At 44.5% G+C, this 22,627-nt stretch overlaps 1 protein-coding gene across 2 annotated transcripts in view; it reads right to left on the reverse strand.

Moving 5' to 3' along the window:
- Positions 1-4,838: 4,838 nt before the first annotated feature.
- LOC117658275 (alpha-galactosidase MYORG) overlaps positions 4,839-22,627 on the reverse strand; it is a 37,862-nt gene continuing 20,073 nt past the window's right edge. For both annotated transcript variants that reach the window (XM_034406402.3, XM_034406401.3), the window contains exon 2: positions 4,839-9,379. In XM_034406402.3, the coding sequence (XP_034262293.1) occupies positions 7,150-9,186 (2,037 nt within the window). In that variant the 5' untranslated portion in view covers positions 9,187-9,379 and the 3' untranslated portion in view covers positions 4,839-7,149. The remainder of the gene's footprint in view (positions 9,380-22,627) is intronic.

Here is a 22,627-nt window from a genome sequence, read left to right on the forward strand (position 1 = left end):
TAGATAGATAGATAGATAGATTAGATAGATTAGATAGATTAGATAGATAGGTGATGGATGTAGAGAGAGAGATGAGATTGGTATATAGATAGATACATGAGAGAAAGAGTGATGAAAGATGATAGATAGAACATAGATGATAGATAGCTAGAGAGAGAGAGAGAGAGAGAGAGATGAGATCAATAGAAGTGAATATTTGTAGCTCAGGGTTAAACTGTGGGGTCCTTGTTGCTCTCTGAGCTTGGTTCTTGTCTTGGGGATGTTTCATGACCCAACTAGGTAACATCATCAGTGCTGAAAGGGAGGAGGAGGAGGAGGAGGAGGAGATCTGTGAGGTCCTTTGTGCTCTCTAAGCTTCATTGTATTCTTGCAGATGTTTCATTACCCAACTAGGAGGAAGAGGACTATGGGGTCCTTAGTGATCTCTGAGCTTCATTGTTGTCTTGCAAATGTTTCATCATATAATATCAATTGAGGTGCCATCATATAGATGAAAAAGACTTTCTTCTGATGCTCAAAGTTTGAGCCATTATCTTACAATATTTCAGCCACCAGCTCAAAACAATTATATTACTTCAATAGATAATTATTGCACTGCTAGTGTCCGTTGCTTGTATGATTGTTTCACTTTATTGTTTTATTGGGATTTTCATTTTTATCGATGCACCATCACTGTATCCATTTGAATGTAAGCCAGATCTGCAATTTAGAAAAATAGCAATAAATGTGAAACATGCCAAAGGAAGGCTTTGGGACGTAGCTTATATTACTAGAGACAGAGGGATTTTTGGTTCCAGACCTCTGAATTTTTCACTTTCCACGAGAAGGTAGAAGAAAATGTAGAATTACATTTGCGGTTCAAAGAACAGATTGAACACAAAACAAAAATGTGAAGAGAGCCAGGAATCGTGTTCCCATCTGGAAATCTGGTTTCCAAATGTACATTGTATTAAAAATATTAACTAATATTTTAACGGAGAGATTATTCTCGCAGGAACTATCAACCAGGGCCCACGTCTTACAATGTCTTCAAAAATGGGTGTGTTATGTGCAAAATTTTGGGGAAGAATGGAATATAATGCGTAGGCTGTTCACACAATATTCAAGGCTACACTAGAATGCCTTTATGTGTCTGAGGTCAACATGCATTCTTTCTAGAGTCTCAACATCTTTTTTACATCTTGGAGACCAAAACTGGATGCAGTATTCCAGGTGAGGCCTTACCAAAGCATTAAAAAGCAATATTAATATTTCGTGTGATCTTGATTCTATGCCTCTGTTGATGCAGCCTAGGATTGCATTGGTTTTTTTTTTTGCTGCTCTTGCACACTGGTGGCTCTTATTTAAGTGATTGCCCACTGGGACGCCACGATCAGGGGTGAAATGCTCTCGGTTCGGACCAGATTGCCCGATCCGGTAGCGATGGTGGCGCATGGTTCGGAGAACCGGTAGCAAAAATCCCTGCAAACCCCCCCCCCACCATTCCCAGCTGAGCCGCACAATCATCAGAGGCTTTTTTTATATATATACTTTTAAAAGCATTTTTTCTACAACCTTTTCCGATGAAAAAATGCTTTTAAAAGTAAAAAAAATAAAAGCCTCTGATGATCGCGCGGCTCAGCTGGGATCGTCAGAGGCTTTTCAAAGCATTTTTTCCTGCAGCCTCTTGGCCGAAGAGGTGGTAAAAAAATGCTTTGAAAAGTCACTGACGATCCCAGATGAGTTGCCTGATCGGCAGAGGCTTTTCAAAGCGTTATAAAAAATGCTTTGAAAAGTTAAAAAAAAAAAAAAAGTTGGCCACACCCACCGTCACATTAAAGCCCTCCCCCCACAAGCCACGCCCACAGAACCGGTAGTAACAAATTTTATGTTTCACCCCTGGCCACGATCCCTCTCACAGTTACTGCTATTGAGTCAAGTTTCACCTAATCTGTACCTATACATTTGATTTTTCTTCCCTAAGTGTTAAAATTTACTTTTCTCTATACTGAATTTCATTGTTTTGGGCCCAGTGTTTAAATCTGTTGAGATCAGTGGTGAAATCCAATTTTTTTTTTACTACCGGTTCTGTGGGTGTGGCTTGGTGGGCGTGGCTTGGGCATGGCAGGGCAAGGATACTGCAAAATCTCCATTCCCTCCCCATTCCTGGGGGAAGGATATTGCAAAATCTCCATTCCCACCCCGCTCTGGGGCCAGCCAGAAGTGGTATTTGCCGGTTCTCCAAACTACTCAAAATTTCCGCTACCGGTTCTCCAGAACCTGTCAGAACCTGCTGGATTTCACCCCTGGTTGAGATCCACCTGTATCTTCAGCCTATCTTCTGGAGTGTTGGCTATTCCTGCCAGCTTGGTGTCGTCTGCAGATTTGATGAGTTCCCCATCTATCCCCTCGTCCAAGTCATTGATGAAGATGTTGAAGAGTCCTGAGCCTAAAACAGAGATTTGGGGTACCCCACTGCATATTTCCCTCCGTGTAGATGCAGTTCCATTGAGGACTACGCGTTGAATGCGGTTGGTCAGCCAGTTACGAATCCATCTGGTGGCGATGCTGTCTAACCCACATTTTTCTACTTTATCTAGTAGTAGGTTATGGTCTCCTTTATTAAATTAATTTTGTGAGTCCAAATTTCTGGAAAGGGATAAGTTGGGGAAAATTCAATTGACAAGCTACGATAGGTTCACCATGCAAACTGACTAACAAGGATATGGGGAAGTTGCCGGTGTTTAATATTAAAGAGAAGAGGTTTATTTCTTCGCCCAAAGTCATTATTTCAAATCCCCCCCCTCATTTTTATCCCAGTTCCAAAAGGAATCAGTCCAGGCAGTATTAACATTATTATTATTTATTAAACTTCTGATCCACCTGATAAGACAAAAGTTCTCTGGACAGATTACAAGTCTTCACCATTCACCGTAAAAACATGAATGAATGACTCAACGGGGTTTTAATTGTATGACAAAGAAGGAAAATATATTCTTTTTTCCATTTTTTTTCTCCACGATCCATAACTGTACATACCTTCCCCTCTCCCCTTCCCCACTTGAATTGAATAGAATATTTTATTTGGCCAACTCTGATTAGACCCACAAGAAATTTCATTTAAACTAAAATGTCCTCTTCCCAATTCAGCATCTTCACACTTGTCCTCATCCTGCTCTTGGTTTCCTCAATCTTTTCTATTCCTAGACCAGAGATCTCCAAACTTGGTAACTTTAAGACATGTGGACTTCAACTCCCAGAATTCTTCAGTCAGCCATACTGGCTGGGGAATTCTGGGAGTTGAAGTCCACAAATCTCAAAGTTGCCAAGTTTGGAGATCCCTGTCCTAGACGGCGATCTGTATTTCCTGTTGCATTGCTTTGCAAGTCCTAAATTTGCACAGTTGTAATAAGAAGTGCAGAACCTTAGACATGGGCAAGACGACAACAGGACATTACTGGTAGTCCTCGACTTACAACCATTCGTTTAGTGACCGTTCAAAGTTGCAACGGCGCTGAAAAACGTGACTTATGACCATTGCAGCACCACCACCACGTGATCAAAATTCAGATGCATGGCAAACGGTTCCTATTTATGACGGTCGCAGTGCCCCGGGGACAAGTAGGGAAGCCAGATTCACTTAACAACCGTGTTACTAATTTAACAATTTCAGTGATTGTCTTAACAATGGTGGCAAGAAAGGTCATAAAATTGGGCAAAACTCACAATGTCTGACTGAGCAACATCAATTTTGGGCTCAATTGCGGTCGTAAGTCGAGGACTACCTGTAATCTTCTCAGACTCCTTGCTGTCATCAAGGTACAATATATTTTGGATTTCAGCAATCTAATTATGATACCTTCTGCAGGAATGAAATGCGAGGGGAAGATTGTCAAGACATCTGAGGCTCAAGGAGAAATGAAAATAATACCTTTCATTCGTTTTTCCAAGGATGGCACAGTTACCCCAGAACGACAGGTAGGCCAAGGGGAAGTTAAATCCTGAATTCCAGAATAATCAAATGAAGTTTCTTGCCCAGTTTAATCAAAACGTGAATAGTATCTGGGCTGCACGAAGTTAACATTCATCGTCCAGAAAAAGAACTCATATTTCTCCCTTTTTGGTACAGCAAGAATTGGGTTATTCTATGGATGGAAGAGAATATTTGCAGCTCAGAGTTGGACTGAGGGATCCTTGGTGGTTTCTGAGCTTGGTTGTTTTTTTGCAGACGTTTCATGGGCCAACTAGGTAATATCATCAGTGCTACAAGGGAGTAGGGTTTGCAGAGAGGAAGAGGAGGAGGATGGACTGTGGGGTCCTTGGTGCTCTCTGAGCTTGGTGGTTTTCTTGCAGCTAGGTAACATCATCAGTGCTAGAAAGGAGCAGGGTTTATGGAGAGAAAGAGGAGAAAAAGGATTGTGGGGTCCTTGGTGCTCTCTGACTGTTGGGCCAACTAGGTAACATCATCAGTGCTAGAAAGGAGTAGAGTTTGCAGAGAGGAGGAGAAGGAGGAGGATTGTGTGGTCCTTAGTGTTCTCTGAAGTAGGTGATTTGCTTGCAGACTTTTCATTACCCAACTAGGTAACTTTATCAGTGCTAAAAGGGAGTGGGGTTTGCACTCTGTTTATGTACAAATGGCTTGTCCTGTCAAGTGTTGGTGCGAGTGTTGTTGTTGGTTCCTTGATTAGGTTGTTATATTGTTTGTCTGAGTTGGTAGTTCCTTGATTGGGATATTGTTTTACTTCTTGTTTCTTGGTCTAGTATTAATCTTTGTGTTTATCTCTGTTTATCTGGGTATTGATCACTGGTAAGGAGGTGTTTCGGTCTTTTTGTTTCCCTTTTAGCTCTTTAATTATCTCTTTTGAATGGTGTGTAGATGCTATTTATCTCTATGTGCCTGTGGATCAACAGACAAATAAGGTAACAGAGAGCAACAGCTTAGTCAAGGAACCACTAAAAAGAAAACAACGCTCCCACCAACACTGACAGGGCAAGCCATCTGTATACAAACAGAGATCCACCCTCCCCCCCACCCTCCTGACACTGATTATGTTCCCTAGTTGGGTCGTGAAACGTCTGCGAGAAAGTAATCAAACTCAGAGAGCACCACGGGTCAACCCAGAGCTTCTAAATTTGAACTTACCAGATGTTGTGGGTGAAGTTCTAACTATATTGTGCATGGATGGATTTTTGTGGATTAATTACCTGGATAAGAAAGTCACCACCAGAGGGAGGGACAAACAAATGAATCTCTCCCCAACAGGTAGCCTTCCAGATGTGTTGGAACGACAAGTCCCAGAATTCCCTACAACTGAAGCAATCTCTAAAAGCCTTTGAGGTGCAAAACTGGAAAATATAAGGCGAATCCACACCCTTTCTATCTTTCCCAACGCCTAGAGCCAAGGAACCAGCCCAGGCCTTTAATCATGTGCAGAGGTGGGATTCAGCCGGTTCGCACAAGTTCAGGCGAACCGCTTATTAAATTATTTGAATCCCATCACTGCCTACGTGCCTAGTTCATTCCTTGGATACCAGCCTCCTTCGAAAAAAGAGAGAGGGCGATATCCCCGCATTTCTATAAATATATCCCTGTATTAATTCGGTTTATTCCCTTTAGGAAAACAAAGCTCATTTCAAATAATAGCTTATTTTAAAACTTAAGGCTGGTTGTGCTGTAGGAGTCCACTGGGAGGGATTTGAAAAGTCAGGTTGGTAGTCCTGATCGTGTGAAGCCCAGCTTTTTACATGCAGAGGTAGTCCTGGACTTACAACAGTTCGTTTAGTGACCGTTCAAAGTTACAACGGCATTGAAAAAAGTGACTTATGACCATTTTCACCCTTACGACGGTGGCAGCCTCCCCTCGGTCACGTGATCAAAAATTCAAAGGCTTGGCAACTGGCATGTACTTATGACGGTTGCAGTGTCCTGGGGTTGTGATCCCTTTTTGCGACCGTCTGACAAGCAAAGTCAATGGGGAAGCTGGATTCACTTAACAACCATGGGACTGAGTTAACAACTGCAGTGATTCACTTAACCACAGTGGCAAGGAAGGTCGTAAAAAGAAGCAAAACGCATTTAACTGTCTCGCCTAGCAACCGAAATTTGGGGCTCAATTGTGGTCATAAATCAAGGACTACCTGTGTTGTATGTGTCACACGTGTAAAAAAATGAGGGATTTTTGATCATGTATGTGTGACTACCCTCTTGATTTTTTTTTTAACTTCTCCCTCCTGTAGATAGCCTTGGCTGGAGCAATATTAGATGCCTTCCCAATTTAAAGACAATACGGTTCATCCCGGTTGAGCTGACATTCTTACACATTTTCCAAAGCTTCTTTTAGCTGCTCTTTAAAACCCGTTTGGGAGCAAATTCTCGGCAGCTTGTAGTAAAATTCCTTCCCTTTTTCACACCTCATGATGTTAAACCATCCAGAAACACTTGAAGGTGAAATGACTGATAAATCACTCAAGAATTTTGGCATCCTAAGCCCCACCTTTGAAGAAAACGGAAGACAACTGTTTGAGTGCAAACACACACACACAATTCAGAAACAGTGGTTCTCAGCGTCCGAACGAGGCCTTTTGCTGCTGTGTGCAAATTTGGTGACCATACAGGTAGTCCTCGACTTACAACAATTCCCTTAGTGACCTTCAAAGTTATAACAGCACTGAAAAAAGTGGCTTAGGACCATTTTTTCACATTTATAACCGTTGCAGCATTCCCACAGTCGTGCGATAAAAGTTTGGATGCTTGGCAACTGGCATGTACTTATGACAGTTGCAGTGTCCCTTTTGCGACCTTTTGACAAGCAATAGCGAAGCTGGATTCGTTTAACAACCGCTATAAACTAATGGCAGTGATTCGCTTAACAATCAAGCCGAGAAATGTCGTAAATTGGGCCAAAACTCACTTAACACCAAACTGTCTCATTTAGTGACATAAATTTCGGGCTCAATTGTGGTCGTAAGTAGAGGACTACCGATATTTGTCTTTTAGCAGCCTGTTTAATCGCACGCCCGTTGTTCAGTTTTGATTTGAAGAATTAACGGGCAACCGTTGTCCTGTTTTCCCTTTCGACCTTCTGAACCAATTAGAATTATTTCTGGTTACGATGATCAGAATAAGGCAAGGTGACTCTTGTGATCAGTACACACGTCCACCGAGGCAGCTTAGGAGACCCAGACAAAGTAAGCCACTTCATCCAGATCCACGGGGTAGTCCGTGATCAAGGTGGGAGTCTTCTCAAACAGCTCTCCTTTGTAACTCCGCCATTTGCCCGCCGGGATGTAGATATCTCGTTCCTGTTTCCCCATCTCCAAGACGGGGGCCACCATCAAGGTGTCTCCGATGAGAAACTGGGAATCGATCTTGTGAGCAGACTCGTCCCCGGGAGAGATCCACCAGATCGGCCGTATGATGGGATCCCCGGTGTTGGTGATCTCCCCGGCTAGTTCCAGCAAGAGAGGGGCCACCAAGGACTCGTGAAGCTTGGTGAACTTCAGGGCGATTTCGATGACCTCCTTATCGTAGAGCCAAGGCGGGATGGAGAACTGCATGGACGGCATGAAGGCGGACAACTCCAGCCAACGGATGTAGAGTTCCCGGTCTGGGATTTCCAGAGCCCCGTCGGTTTTGTTGGGGAAGAAATTCCCTCCAATCATGTCGGCCGATATAAACGGATACCCCAACATGCTGATGGTCAGGACGGTGGGGATCAAGGACTTCAGGCCAAGTTCGTAGCCCCACACGGAATCCCGGTCAATGATCCTGAAAAAACACGAGATGTTCTGCGATTGATAGCCCACCCTGACCTCCGCCAGTTCGTAAAACGGAATGGCCATTTCTGTGTAGCGCCTGGACCAGACACTGGGATCCGACAAAGGTCGGAAGGTGCTAAACTGTTTGGGAAGGTAGCTGGTCTCTCCGGCATCAAATTTGAAGGAGGAGATGCCGTATTTATTGCGGAGTTGTCTCAGCTGGCTCTGGAACCAATCTCGGGCTGCAGGGTTGGTGAAATCCAAGATGGCACCGATGCCATTCCACCACTCCACCATGGCGGGCAGTCTCCCGGTGGGTTCTTTGATGAACAGCTGTTTCTCTATCCCTACCCCAAAATTCGAGGAATTGTAATTGATGAACGGGTGGGTCCAGAGGGTGATCTGAAAGCCGTCCTCTCTGAGTTTCTTGAAGGTTTCAGTCATGTTGGGAAACTTGGCTGCGTCAAAGTCGAAGTCGCCATACGCTTGGGTGTAGGTATCGTCAATCTCGATATGGCTGCAGTTGAACTTGTACTTCTTGATGTTTTCGGCGAAACGCAGGAGTTTCTCCTGGTCAATGTCATTTTTGTACAAGGCCCAGGTGGACCAGATGGGGTACCTGAAGGCGTTTCTTGAAGGTATCTTGGATGGCTTGTAGAAGTACTTCCGCACCATGTATTTGTGGATGGAGGTAACGTCGGAACCAATGCAGACCCGGTAACTCAGCTCAGGAAAAGGCTGCTGGCCCAATGGGGGTTTGTAAGGTGAGTCTTTATACCTAGCTTGGAAGACGAGGGAGGGCTCCGTGGCGTTGAACCCAAGGTGGAAGGGCACCGAATCGTTGATCTTGATGGCCGCAGCTTTGGAAGACAACCAGTACCTCTCTAAGATGCCTCCAAAACTGTTCCTAAAAGAATAGACATCGCTGGTCACAAAAGGCATGGGTTCCTGGAATCCGGGCAGCTTGATTGGCCAATGCTGGACGCTCATCTCACAGCCCCCGTACCAGAGGGCATCTCCCCAGAACATTTTATGATCCACCACCGTGTCCGCCACAAACTCTTCCCAGCGCACCCGGTAGCAGATCACGGTGTCCTTGGGGTTGACAATCTTGATGAAGAAGTTGACTTTCCCTTTGTCGGTCCGTGTGCAGGTTAAATTGGCCCCTTCCCTGGAACAGGACTCCAGGTCCAGAAGCCCTGACTGAAAGGCCACCTTGAAAACCAACTCGCCATCCTGGTTCTTGATCGTGAAGCCGTCCTGCCGCAAATCCATCTCCGCTGTCTTGAGCCTCTCTGCCTTCCGAAGGGATGCCACGTAATAGCACCATGCCACCACGGCGGCAATGAACAAAATGAGGCCCACCACGATGGCACTGATCATGGGCTTCAGCTCCTTGGCTGGCTTCTGCTTCACCGGAGTGAAGTTCTCCGGCAGGAAGGTATACATCGTCCCCTCTTATGTCGGATTGCTTCCCAAGGCAGGGCCAGTCTCTGAGTTTGGGTGCCAAGCTGGAAACATAGATGCTGGGTGATGGTCTACCTTCACCTGCTTCTTCAGAAATGGCTGGCCAGCTCATTCACCTCCTTCGACCAAGGCATTTGTCCTGTCTGAAGAAGGACACTGAACAGATCGCCATCATCTGCCAAAAAAAAAAGAGGAAAGACAAAAAGCTGAAGAAGGTTGCAGAAAAGTCAGCCAGATATTCTTGTCAGACTACGATGCTATCTCAAAATTAAATGAATTTCCAAACTGCCAATCTTTAAGGAAATCTTTCTTTAATTGAGCACAGCCACCGGATCATGACTCCGCGCAGACAAGACTGACCTTTTGCCCCCCAATCCCTCCCTTTCCGATCCCCAAATCTCTGCTTCTCATTGACTATCTTCCAAGTCATTCTTCAGACTTCTTTTCTCGTCATTTCCCAGGAATGTGCCCCCTCCCCTCATTTCCACGACAACCCGACTTCAAAGGGATTTGGCAGGCAAAAGTTTCAGAGTTTATCTTTCGCTCTCCCCTGCTCTCTATGCCAGCGTTGAAACGCTGACAATTCTCTTAATAGCCCATGTCATCTAAGACATCAAGAAGCAGAGTGGTGCAGTCGCCTAGAGGTGAAGCTCTCGCCTCGCAATCAGGAGGCTGTGAGTTTGATCCTAAGTAGAGGCAGATATTTCTCTCTCTGGGCATACTGAGAATATATCTGCTGAACAAAACTCCGCATTGGTGACAGGAAGAGCATCTGGCCATTAAAACACTCTGCTAGCTCCATTCAGTTGCCCAGACTCCACTCCGCAAGGAATTATGGGGTCGTTAAATGAAGATGATGATCTAAGACATCAAGAAACAGTGATGTGTAACGGTTGAAGCAATGTTTGATACAACTATGAGGACCTAAAAGTGGCCTGGACACAAACTACCTTCTTTCTTAACGCAAAACCACCCTCCTTGGGGTTAATTGTAAAGGTGGAAAATTGAAGGCAAGGAGGACTATGTGTGTCTCCATAATCTTTTGGAGGAAAACTGGATATAAACCAGTGAGAACAATTAACCAGTGGAACAACTTGCCTTCAGAAGTTGTGGGTGCTTCAATGCTGGAAGTTTTATGCGCCTCGCCCCTGTGCATGCGACCCCCCCTTCCCCCCACTCCTGGCACGCGATGGCCAGGTAGGCCTGTTTTCTTTCTCATCTAGCTCCAGGGCCTTTCTAGGAGTCTGGGGAGGGTGAAAACAGTCTTCCCCATCCCCCAGAGGTCCTCCGGAGCCTGAAAACATTCCGTTTGACAACTTCCGGTGGGACATCCTGCCGCAAATCCATCTCCGCTGCCTTGAGCCTCTCTACCTTCCGAAGGGACTGGAAGTTTCCCCACCCCACCCCCAGGCCCTCCAGAAGCAGGAAACAGCCTGTTTCCCTACTTCTGGTGGGCCCAGAAGCTTGCATGCCCACTGATATGGCTACGCGTGCCACCTGTGGCACACACGCCATAGGTTCGCCATTACGGGTATAGGGTCTCCTGCTTGAGCAGGGAGTTGGATGGGGTCCCCAACCTGTGGGATGTGACTCACTAGTGGGCAGGGGTGGTATTCGCTGAGTCACATCGCGTTACCTGAAATCTGGCTGGTGCATATTTGGATTGGACCTTGGCTAACTCTTGCTTCGTGGATTACTTTTTGCTACTGAACCGGACTGAGGATAAACTCTCTCTTGCTTACTGTGAGTGAAAACTGACTTGGCAGGCATTTCGCAGTTTACTGCCAAAACTCTTATCTGCAAGGGTTTCTAGTCTGATTGCTTAATAAAATCTTGGCAGGGGTGCCTGGTTGTGTGTTTGCCTGTGTGGGGAAGGGGTCAGAACACCTCTGATGATCGCGCAGCTCAGCTGGGCATCGGAGGGGGGCAGGGATTTTTGCTACCGGTTCTCCGAACTACCCATCGCCATCGCTACCGGATCGGATGATCCAGTCCGAACCGGGAGCATTTCACCCTGGTCCAGGATCTTTCAGCTAGAGCAGAGGTGTCAAACTCAAGGCCGGTGGGCCAGATCTGGCCTTCGGGGTGCTTAAATCTGCCCCACGGGGTCAGCCTGGAAATAGCGAAGGACCGGTCCACGGTGCCTCTGGCAGCCAAAATGGGCCAAGGTGGGGGGAGGCAGCTCCTGTGCAGCCCATTTTCAGCCTGGATGGCTTCCTGCAGCACTTTGCCAGCTAAAGCAGGGCACGGGGGCGGGGTGGGGGGGCGTACAGCCCCTGCATGGTCCATTTTGGACAGCAAAGTGTTGCAGGAGGCCGTCCAAGTTGAAAACGGGCTGCGCAGGAGCCGTCTGCGTGCCCTCCATGCCCCATTTTGGCCGGCAAATAGCTGCAGGCCATCCAGGCTGAAAACGGGGCACGGGCCCCCCGCATGTGACCATCTGTGCCCCGTTTTGGCCGGCAGGGTGCTACCGGAGGCGCCCATCCTGTCTCTCCCAAGTCCCCCACCCCCCCAGATGGCCCACGGAGGAGAACTACAATGCTGATCCGGCCCTCAAAGAAATCCAGTTTGACACCCGTGAGCTAGAGCTATGAACAGTGATCTCGGCGTCTTCATTTTATGCTCATCAAAAACGGCCAAGTCACTAGGGACCAGAAACTTGCCAATCAGATTCCTTCTATAACTGGAAGAATGTCTGACCCCAGCATGTCTGAAATTTCTGCTGGACGTGGGGGGGACCCTCCCTGGAGGACGTCACAGCCAAATGCCACCAGGCAGAGGGGCTCAGTTGTCTTTGCGACACAACATGGAGTCTCCTCTTGGGACGATGTGGCTTCGCGCACTCTCGCAGCTGTTGCTCCGAACAGCAGCGACAGCAGCTGCCAAGTTGAGGGTGCTAATTCCATCCCACTAAGGCTGAATATTTAACTTTTCCACTTGGCTGGTGTCCCTCCTTTGGCCAGACACCAAGCTGAGTACAGAAATGGATTCTTGAATCATCAAGTCCTTGAAACATATGCCAACACTTCGGATGCCTTCACCCAACACCCTTAACCAGCTCTAGAGAAAACTTTAAAAAGTTTGCATTTATTCCACTCGGCTGTTGTTAGTCACGGCGGGAAGAATTTATAAACTTATAGGACTGGGTTAGAAATATTGTACAGGTAGTCCTCGAGTTACGACCACGAATGAGCCCCAAAAATTCATGCCGCTAAGTGAGTTTGTCCCATTTTACAACTTTTCTTGCCACGTTTGTCCAGCGAACCCCTGCAGTCGTTAAATTAGCAACACGGTTGTTCAATGCAGTCTGGTTTCCTCACTGACGTGGCTTGTCCGAAGGTCGCAAAAGGGGATCACGTGGCCGCCGGGACACTGCCGTCGTCGTAAATGTGAGTTATTGTCAAGCAGCCGAACGTAAATCACATGACCGTGGGGATGTTGCAACGGTCGTTAAGTGTGAAAAATGGTCCTAAGTCACTTTTTTTTTCAGTGCTGTTGTTAACTTTGAGTGGTCACTAAGAGAACTGTTGTAAGTCGAGGACTGCCTGTATAGGAAATCATAGGTCAGTGAGTGACTTTTTGCCATCACGTGCCTGGAGCGGGGGGGGGAGGGGGGTCACGAGCATGCAGGCCCACACCCATAATTCTATGCACCCTGTCCCCACACGACCCCCCCACTCCCTGCTGCTCCTGGCACATGATAGCACGGTAGGTCTGGTTTTCTCTCTCCCCAGGCTCCAGAGCCTTTCTAGGAGCCTGGGGGTGATGAAAACAGCCTTCCCCGCCCCCTGGAGGCCCTCCGGAGGCCAGAAACAGCCTGTTTGCCATCTTCCTGTCCCACCGCACACTCCGTTGCAAACCAGTAGTAAAGGTAAGTAGAACCCACCCCTGGTCAACACATACACACACCTCAAGTGTCACCATAGAACCAGTACACATACACACACACACACACACACACACACATATCCACACTCTTCAAGAGCACATCAAGGACCAGTCCCCCTATAAATCAGCCCTTTTATACCCAATTTTCTTCGCAAACCCTTTTGCTTTGGGGAATAGCTAAATCTCCTTTTCTCGCAGCTGTCTGGATATCAGTTTGATTTATTTGTGCACAACCCTAATTTGGAACCCCAACTTATTCTTCTGACATCATCTTGACTAGAATGTGGGTCATGCAGTCTTCTGAACAAACTCGGTTTGTTTGCCGGTAATCCTTGACTTACAACCATTTGTTTGGCGACCGCCGTTACGTCAACACTGAAAAAAGTATCTAACAACCTGTCCTCACACTTACAACTGTCAGGCTCCCATGTCAGAATTTGGGCATTTTGGAAACTGGCATGTGCTTATGACGGTTGCACTGTCCCTGGGTCACGCGATCACTGTTTGTGACCTTCCCAATTGGCTTCCAACCAGCAAAGTCAATGGGGGAAGCCGGATTCATTTAACGACCATGTGATTCACTGAAGCACAGTGATTCATTTAACAACCCTGGAAGGAAAGGGCGTAAAATTGGGCGCATTCAATAACTGCCTTGCTTAGTAGCAAAAATCCTGAATATTTTACTGTGTTTTGTTTTCTTGTAAATCACCAAATTAGGTAGCAAATGAATTTAATTAATATAATAATGATAATAATTTCAATCACTTAACCTAGATCAGTGATGGCTAACCTTTTTGCCATCGCGTGCCAGGAGCAAGGGGGAGGGGGGGTTGCATGCACCCAGGCCCACACCCATAATTCTATGCTCCCTGCGCATGTGCATGCGACCCCCCCGCTTCTCCCCCGCTCCTGGCACGTGATGGCAGGGTGGGCCCAGTAGGCCCGTTTTTCTCTCTCCCCAGGCTCCAGGGCCTTTCTAGGAGGGCGGAAACTGCTTGTTTGCCAACTTCCGGTCATACCAGAACAGTGGTGGGTTCCTCCCGGTTTGGCCTGGTTCCCCCAAGCCGGTAGCGGTGACAATATGACGTCACCGAACCGGTTCTGCCCCCCTGCCTCCCCGCCCCCCCACCCCCTGTGTTATTCTTATCTTTTATTTGGCCCCACCCCCAATCTATTGCTGCCTCCTGAGTCCCAGCTGATGGCTAGAGGGAAAAAACTGTTTAAACTCTTGCCGTCTTCAAAGGGCCGTCCTACAGCTGATCAGTGTTAAAAGAAAACAAATGAGTAGACCGGTGCCTAGAAAAATAAATGGGTAGACCGGTGCCTGCAAAAATACATGAGTAGACCAGTGCCTGCAAAAATAAATGGGTAGATCGGTACAGCTCTGCAAGCAGTTAAAAGCCTGGTAAGACCAGTACCTCTGCTAAATCCTAAATAATTGTCACATGACCATCAAGCCACGCCCACAAAATAAGCCACGCCCACAGAACTGGTAGTAAACAATTTTAGAACCCACCCCCGTACCAGAAGTTGGCAAACGGGCCGTTTCCTGCCTCCGGAGGGCCTCCGGGGGGGAGGAGGGGAGGCCATTTTCGCCCTCCCCAGGCTCCTAGAAAGGCTCTGGAGCCTGGGGAGAGAGAAAAACAGGCCTTCCCCACCATCCCCAGAGGCCCTCCGGTGGCAGAAAACAGCCTGTTTCCCCTACTTCCAGTGGGCCCAGAAGGCCGGAAAATCAGCTGGCTGGCGTGCACATGCGAGCCGGAGCTGAGCTTGTGTGCCCACCAATACAGCTACGCTTGCCACCTGTGGCACACATGCCATAGGTTCGCCATATAGATGATAGATCAGTGTTCTCATTCATTTTAAGATGGGTAGACTTTGCTGGCTGGGGGATTCTTTAAAGCGCTCCATGGCATAGGACCCGGGTACCTTCGAGACCGACTTCTGCCACCAACGGCCTCCCACCGGCCAGTCCGCTCCCACAGAGAGGGTCTCCTCAGGGTGCCATCCGCCAAGTTATGTCGGCTGGCGACACCCAGGGGGAGGGCCTTCTCTGTGGGAGCCCCTGCCCTGTGGAATGAACTGCCCCGGGAAATGCGTAAGATTTCCGACCTCCGTGTATTTCGCTGTGCCCTCAAGACCCCGCTGTTCCGCCAAGCCGGGCTATCAATGTAATGATTTTTAAATTGGGGGTTTTAAATTTTGGGGGTTTTAAATCTGAGCCAAAATTATGTAATAATTTTAATTATTTTTAACTGATGTCTGTCTTTGTGCTTTTAATAGGCTGTACACCGCCCTGAGTCCTTCAGGAGAAGGGTGGTATAGAAATAAAATTTATTTATTTATTATTTATTCTGAGAGTCAAAGCCCACCCATCTTAAAAGGTTGGGGAATTCTGGGAATTGAAGTCCATCTTCCTTAAGGATGCTGAGATTTTGAAACACTGCTTTAGGTTAAATCCAACAGGTGAAGACAAACACCCAATAATTTTTCACAAGTCCTGCCAGTATGGACTAAATAAAGCAGTTTAATTTTGCAACTTTTGGGCTGCTTCCAAGGAATTAGGATAGCATTAGAAGAGATCAGCCACCACAAAAGGACATATTCTGCCAACTAAAGGCATGGAAGCCAAGTGCTATTAACACAGGGCTGGGCTGATGGTGAATAAGAGCACTGGGTGATTGTTCCAAAGGTCTCACCTCTGAAAAACTGCAATTAACTGAGATCTCATCAATTAACAGAATAATAGAATAGCAGAGTTGGAAGAGACCTCAGAGGTCTTCTAGTCCAACCCCCTCCTCAGGTAGGAGACCCTATATAGAATAGAATAGAATGGAATGGAATAGAATAGAATATAAAGTAATGCAATGGAATGGAATAGAATAGAATATAGAATAATGGAATGGAATGGAATGGAATGGAATGGAATGGAATGGAGTGGAGTGGAATATAGAATAATTGAATCGAATCGAATCGAATCGAATAGAACATACAATGGAGTGGAGCGGAGTGGAATGGAATAGAATAGAATATAGAATAATGGAATGGAATAGAATAGAATAGAATATAGAATAATGGAATGGAATGGAATAGAATAGAATATAGAATAATGGAATGGAATAGAATAGAATATAGAATAATGGAATGGAATGGAATAGAATAGAATATAGAATAATGGAATGGAATGGAATAGAATATAGAATATAGAATAATGGAATGGAATGGAATGGAGTGGAGTGGAGTGGAGTGGAATGGAGTGGAATATAGAATAATTGAATTGAATCGAATCGAATAGAACATACAATGGAGTGGAGCGGAGTGGAATGGAATAGAATAGAATATAGAATAATGGAATGGAATAGAATAGAATATAGAATAATGGAATGGAATGGAATAGAATAGAATATAGAATAATGGAATGGAATGGAATGGAATAGAATATAGAATATAGAATAATGGAATGGAATAGAATAGAATAGAATATAGAATAATGGAATGGAATGGAATAGAATAGAATATAGAATAATGGAATGGAATAGAATAGAATATAGAATAATGGAATGGAATGGAATAGAATAGAATATAGAATAATGGAATGGAATGGAATAGAATATAGAATATAGAATAATGGAATGGAATGGAATGGAGTGGAGTGGAGTGGAGTGGAATGGAGTGGAATATAGAATAATTGAATTGAATCGAATCGAATAGAACATACAATGGAGTGGAGCGGAGTGGAATGGAATAGAATAGAATATAGAATAATGGAATGGAATAGAATAGAATATAGAATAATGGAATGGAATGGAATAGAATAGAATATAGAATAATGGAATGGAATGGAATGGAATAGAATATAGAATATAGAATAATGGAATGGAATGGAATGGAGTGGAGTGGAGTGGAGTGGAATGGAGTGGAATATAGAATAATTGAATTGAATCGAATCGAATAGAACATACAATGGAGTGGAGCGGAGTGGAATGGAATAGAATAGAATATAGAATAATGGAATGGAATAGAATAGAATATAGAATAATGGAATGGAATGGAATAGAATAGAATATAGAATAATGGAATGGAATAGAATAGAATATAGAATAATGGAATGGAATGGAATGGAATAGAATAGAATATAGAATAATGGAATGGAATGGAATGGAATAGAATATAGAATATAGAATAATGGAATGGAATGGAATATAGAATAATGGAATGGAATGGAATGGAGTGGAGTGGAGTGGAGTGGAATGGAGTGGAATATAGAATAATTGAATTGAATCGAATCGAATCGAATATACAATGGAGTGGAGCGGAGTGGAATGGAATAGAATAGAAAATAGAATAGAAAATAGAATAGAATAGAATAGAATAGAATAGAATAGAATAGAATAGAACAGAACAGAACAGAACAGAACAGAACAGAACAGAATAGAATAGAATAATAGTAGAGTAGAACAGAACAGAACAGAATATAGAATAATGGAATAGAATATAGAATATAGAAGAATGGAATGAATTGAATGGAATAGAAGCTGGAAGGGACCTTGGAGGTCTTCTAGTCCAGCCCCCTGCTCAAGCAGGAGACCCTATGCCAGGGGTGAAATCCAGCAGGTTCTGACAGGTTCTGGAGAACCAGTAGCGGAAATTTTGAGCAGTTTGGAGAACCGGCAAATACCATCTCTGGCTGGCCCCAGAGTGGGGTGGGAATGGGGATTTTGCAGTATCCTTCCCCTGCCACGCCCACCAAGCCATGCCCACAGAACTGGTGGTAAAAAAATTTGGATTTCCCCACTGCCCTATACCCTTTCAGACAAATGGCTAGCCAGATAAGTGGCTGTCTAGTTTCTTTTTAAAAATCTCCAGTGATGGAGCACCCACGATTTCTGAAGGCATCCCCAGGGTCACAGGATCAAAATTCAAGCGCTTGGCGAGTGACTCATACTTACGACAGTTGCCGCGTCCCGAGGGGGGTGGTCACGTGATCCCCTTTTGCGACCTTCTGACGAGCAAAATCAATGGGGAAGCCGGATTCACTGAACGACCGTGTTGCTAGTTTAACAACTGCGGCGCTTCAGTGAAAAACTGTAGCAAGGAAGGTCGTAAAAGGGGGCAAAACTCCCTTAACGGATGTCCTCACTTAAAAATAGCTCCACTGGGGTCGTAAGTCGAGAACTAGCTACAGTTAGATGCCATTGCTGAAGAGACACGCAGGAGCTCCTAAAACACTCAAAAAGGGATTATCGACAATCATGAAGTCAGAAGTGATTGAACAACTAATAACAAATTGTGTTGCTTTGAAAAAAATCCAGCTGCTTCAGTTTATTAGTCTCGTCATTTCTGGCCATGATTTCCTCTGATCCCCAAGCCAAATATTGAGAAATGCAGGCTGGTGTTATTAGCTTATTAAGCCTCCTGATTTGACATGAGGCCCTTTCCAAGTTCTTAATCACAAGTTTTGGCAACAACCACTGCCTGAGTAATGCACAATGTCATTTTTTGTGGGGCTCGTGAAAAGGAGGAAGAGCTTCAAATGGTCCCGCTGCAGTTGTCATTGTGACTTTATATATACATATATGCAAAAAATTAAAATCTCGGGTGTTTTCCCGCGTCATGTTAAATAAATTAGTTAAAATGTTTAAAATTCTGGTTAAAATCCTAGCTTAAAATCTTCTAAAAATCCTTACAGAGCACTCTGCAAGGTCCTTTAAAACCTCAGCTAAAATCCTACCAGTGACTTTAAAGTTTTTCTAATAGCAACGTTTCGACAGGCTCACAACCCTGTCATCTTCAGGCTCTTATCTAGTTTAGAAGATGACAGGGTTGTGAGCCTGTCGAAACGTTGCTATTAGAAAAACTTTTAAGGTACGGGTAGGATTTTAGCTAAGGTTTTAAAGGACCTTGCAGAGTGCTCTGTAAGGGTTTTTAGAAGATTTTGAGCTAGGATTTTAACCAGAATTTTAAACATTTTAACTAATTTATTTAACATGACGTGGGAAAACACCCGAGATTTTAATTTTTTGCATATACACACCCGCGAAAACTTAAGAAGACACATACATATATACATACATACATACATACATACATTCATACATATATATATATATGTGTGTGTGTGTGTGTGTTTTCCTATCGAGACACCTGATCTACCCCAGCTTGTGGGAGGGAGCATACTGCATCCCTTTCGCCTTTTAGCTTCAATCCAGGAGCCCTCAAGCAGTTGCATTGACGACAAACCATTTTATACCAAATTTATATTTCGCTGATAAAGAAATTTATTTATCAACAAAATATAAATTTTATATATGTCTTTGGTTATTCGGGTTTTGTCCCACGTAAAATTGGAAGTATCTTGGCGACGTTTCGACGAAGTCTCATTCATCATCTTCAGGCTGGTGTCTTCGGCCTTGTGCTATTGCTCCTAGAAGCACAAGGCCGAAGACACCAGCCTGAAGATGACGAATGAGACTTCGTCGAAACGTCGCCAAGGTACTTTCAATTTTACGTGGGACAAAACCCGAATAACCAAAGATCTACATACAAATACCCGCGAAAACCTCAGAAAACATATATATATGTGTGTATATAGGTCTTTGGTTATTCGGGCTTTCTCCCGCGTAAAATTGGAAGTGTCTTGGCGACGTTTCGACGAAGTCTCATTCGTCATCTTCAGGCTGGTGTTTTCGGCTTCGTGCTTCTAGGAGCAATGCTTCTAGAAGTACGAGACTTCGTCGAAACGTCGCCAAGACATTTCCAATTTTACGTGGGAGAAAACCTTGTCATGAATGTGACTATTTGAGGACTCCTGGATTGGAGCTAAAAGGCAAAAGGGAGCAGAATGCCCCCTCCCACATTTTGGGGTAGACCAGGTGTCTCGATAGAAAAACACTTAAGATATATATATCTATATATCTATATCTATATCTATATATCTATATCTATCTACCTATCTATCTCTATCTCTATCTCTATCTATCTATCTATCTATCTATCATCTATCATCTCTCTATCTATCTCTCTATCTATCTCTATCTATCTATCTATCTATCTATCATCTATCTATCTATCTATCTATCATCTATCATCTATCTATCTCTATCTATCTATCTATCTATCTATCTATCTATCTATCTATCATCTATCTATCTATCTATCTATCTATCTATCTATCTATCTATCTATCTATCATCTATCTATCTAATGTTTTATCAAAGGAAATAAAGTATAACACAGGGAAAAAAATACAGAAAAAACATACATCCAACAGTAACAACAACAAAAAAAGGAAAGATTTGGTGTACGAAAAGGGAGGGAAATGACCCAAATATTAAATAAGTCCAACATTAAATATAGAAAAGAGCCACCTTGGCTGGATGCTGAAAAGAAAATAAAAGAAAAAAAAAAATGGAAAAATTTTCCTCCCCTTATGGGTCTGCAAATAGTTATAAACTTTCTCATCCTTCTTTAACAAGAAAAATATAGTACATGAACAAATATTTCAGATGAGGGTCTCTATCTAATAATCGAATCGGCTCAACATCTGATATATATATAAAAAGTGATCAAAAAACAGTCAACACGTTAGCACAAATACAGGTAGTCCTCGGTTTACGACCTCAATTGAGCCCAAAATTTCTGTTGCTAAGTGAGACATTTGCTAAGTGAGTTTTGCTCCATTTTACGACCTTCCTTGCCACCGTTCTTAACAGAATCGCTGCAGTTGTTAAGTTAGTAACATGGTTGTTAAGTGAATTTGGCTTTCCCCATTGACTTTGCTTGTCAGACGGTTGCAAAAGGGGATCACGTGACCCTGGGATACTGCGACCGTCATAAATACAAGTCAATTGCCAAGCATCTGAATTTTGATCACGTGACCATGGAGATGCTGGAAAGGTCGTAACTATGATAAACGGTCATAAGTCACTTTTTTTTCAATGATGTTGTAACTTTGGTCATTAAATGAACTGTTGTAAGTCGAGAACTATTTGTATTACACTTAATCTTCAAATACCTCTGTTAACCTTCTGTTCCTGTTTTTCACAGGTAGAAAGCCCACAAACGGTTTCCAGTCTCTTATAAAGCTGTCTAGTCCATTATCCCTAATGATCAAGGCAATTAATTTCGCCGTCTCTGCTAATTCAGTCAATTTAAAAATCATTGTGACTTTTTTTGACCGTTTTCGAACATTTAGGATAAAGGGAGGAATTCCTTCCGGAAAACACTCACGGTTGCTGATGACATCAAGTTATTTAGCTCAATGTTTCTCACCTTTAGCAATTTTAAGATAGGTGGACTTCAACTCCCAGAATTCCCCAGCCAGCTGGAAGTTCTCGACTTGTAACCAGAATTGTAGCCCAGAATTACAGTCATTAAGTCGTGGCGGTCATTAAGCGGGTCACCATGGGACCATGCGTGATTTCGCGAACTGTTTTACGGTGGTCATTAAGCAAATGCTGTGGTCATTAAATGAGTCCAGTTTCCCGAATGGGTGTTTTTTGCCGGAAATGGGATGCGCAACCAAATAGAAACACCGAAAAAAGCTTTTCCAGCATCATTGGGCTGCCTCCGATCGTGCCCGGGCACCAGGAAGCAGAACAGAAGCTACAAGGAAGGGCCGATGAAGGGCCAGTTCTGCTCCTGTTTCAAAGAAAAGGGTGCCAAGCTCAGGAAAAACCCTTGGAGGCAGGAAATAAACCACGTAGGAGTCACAAAAAAAGCATTGAGACTCTTAAAATCTTGCAAATTCATTTGGGTTTTAGGAAAAAGGTACATTCCCCCCCATCCAGGCTTCCTTTGCATAGTGGGGGCTCTGCTGCATGCCTACCGAGCTGAATTTTTTTTAAAAAGAAAAACAAATTAAGTTGCATTTGAAGGAGACGAAGAGCTAGGAAAGGGCAGGAACACAAGAGGAGCGTCTTGGAAGGGAAGGCAGCCCAGGACAAAGGCTCTTTCAGCCGCCCTTGGCACTTCCCACGTGCAGGGAGGATGCCAAACATTCACTGGGGACTCTGGATCTGAGCAGAGCCCCAAATACAGGGAGACGACAGAGAGAGAGAGAGAGACAGACAGACAAAAGGGGGGAGGTAAATAGATAAATAGGTAATATGTAAATATGCAAAGAGATAGATAGTTGATAGAAGACAGGTAGATACAGTATATAATTATATATATATATATAGAGAGAGAGAGACAGAGTGAGAGAGACAGATGAAAATAAGAAGATACAGTACGTAAATAGGTAGGAAGATGATGGATGGATGGATGGATGGATGGGCAGACGAACGCAGGCAGGCAGGCAGGCAGATGAGATTGGTAGACAGACAAACACATAGGCAGGTAGATGAGGTAGATAGATGGATGGGTGGATGGGGGGGTGGCAGCGGTGGGTTGCTCCCGGTTCGGTCCGGTTCTTGCGAACCAGTAGTAATGGCAATGGAAAGCTTCATCCACCCACCCCAACATCATCACTGACAATCTGCGCATGGGCAGAAGCGTCTGCACACGCACGCTCACGCGCTTCCATTGTGAACCG

The sequence above is a fragment of the Pantherophis guttatus genome, chromosome 2, assembly GCF_059756535.1.
Source record: "Pantherophis guttatus breed Tessera chromosome 2, ASM5975653v1, whole genome shotgun sequence".
NCBI lineage: Eukaryota > Metazoa > Chordata > Lepidosauria > Squamata > Colubridae > Pantherophis > Pantherophis guttatus.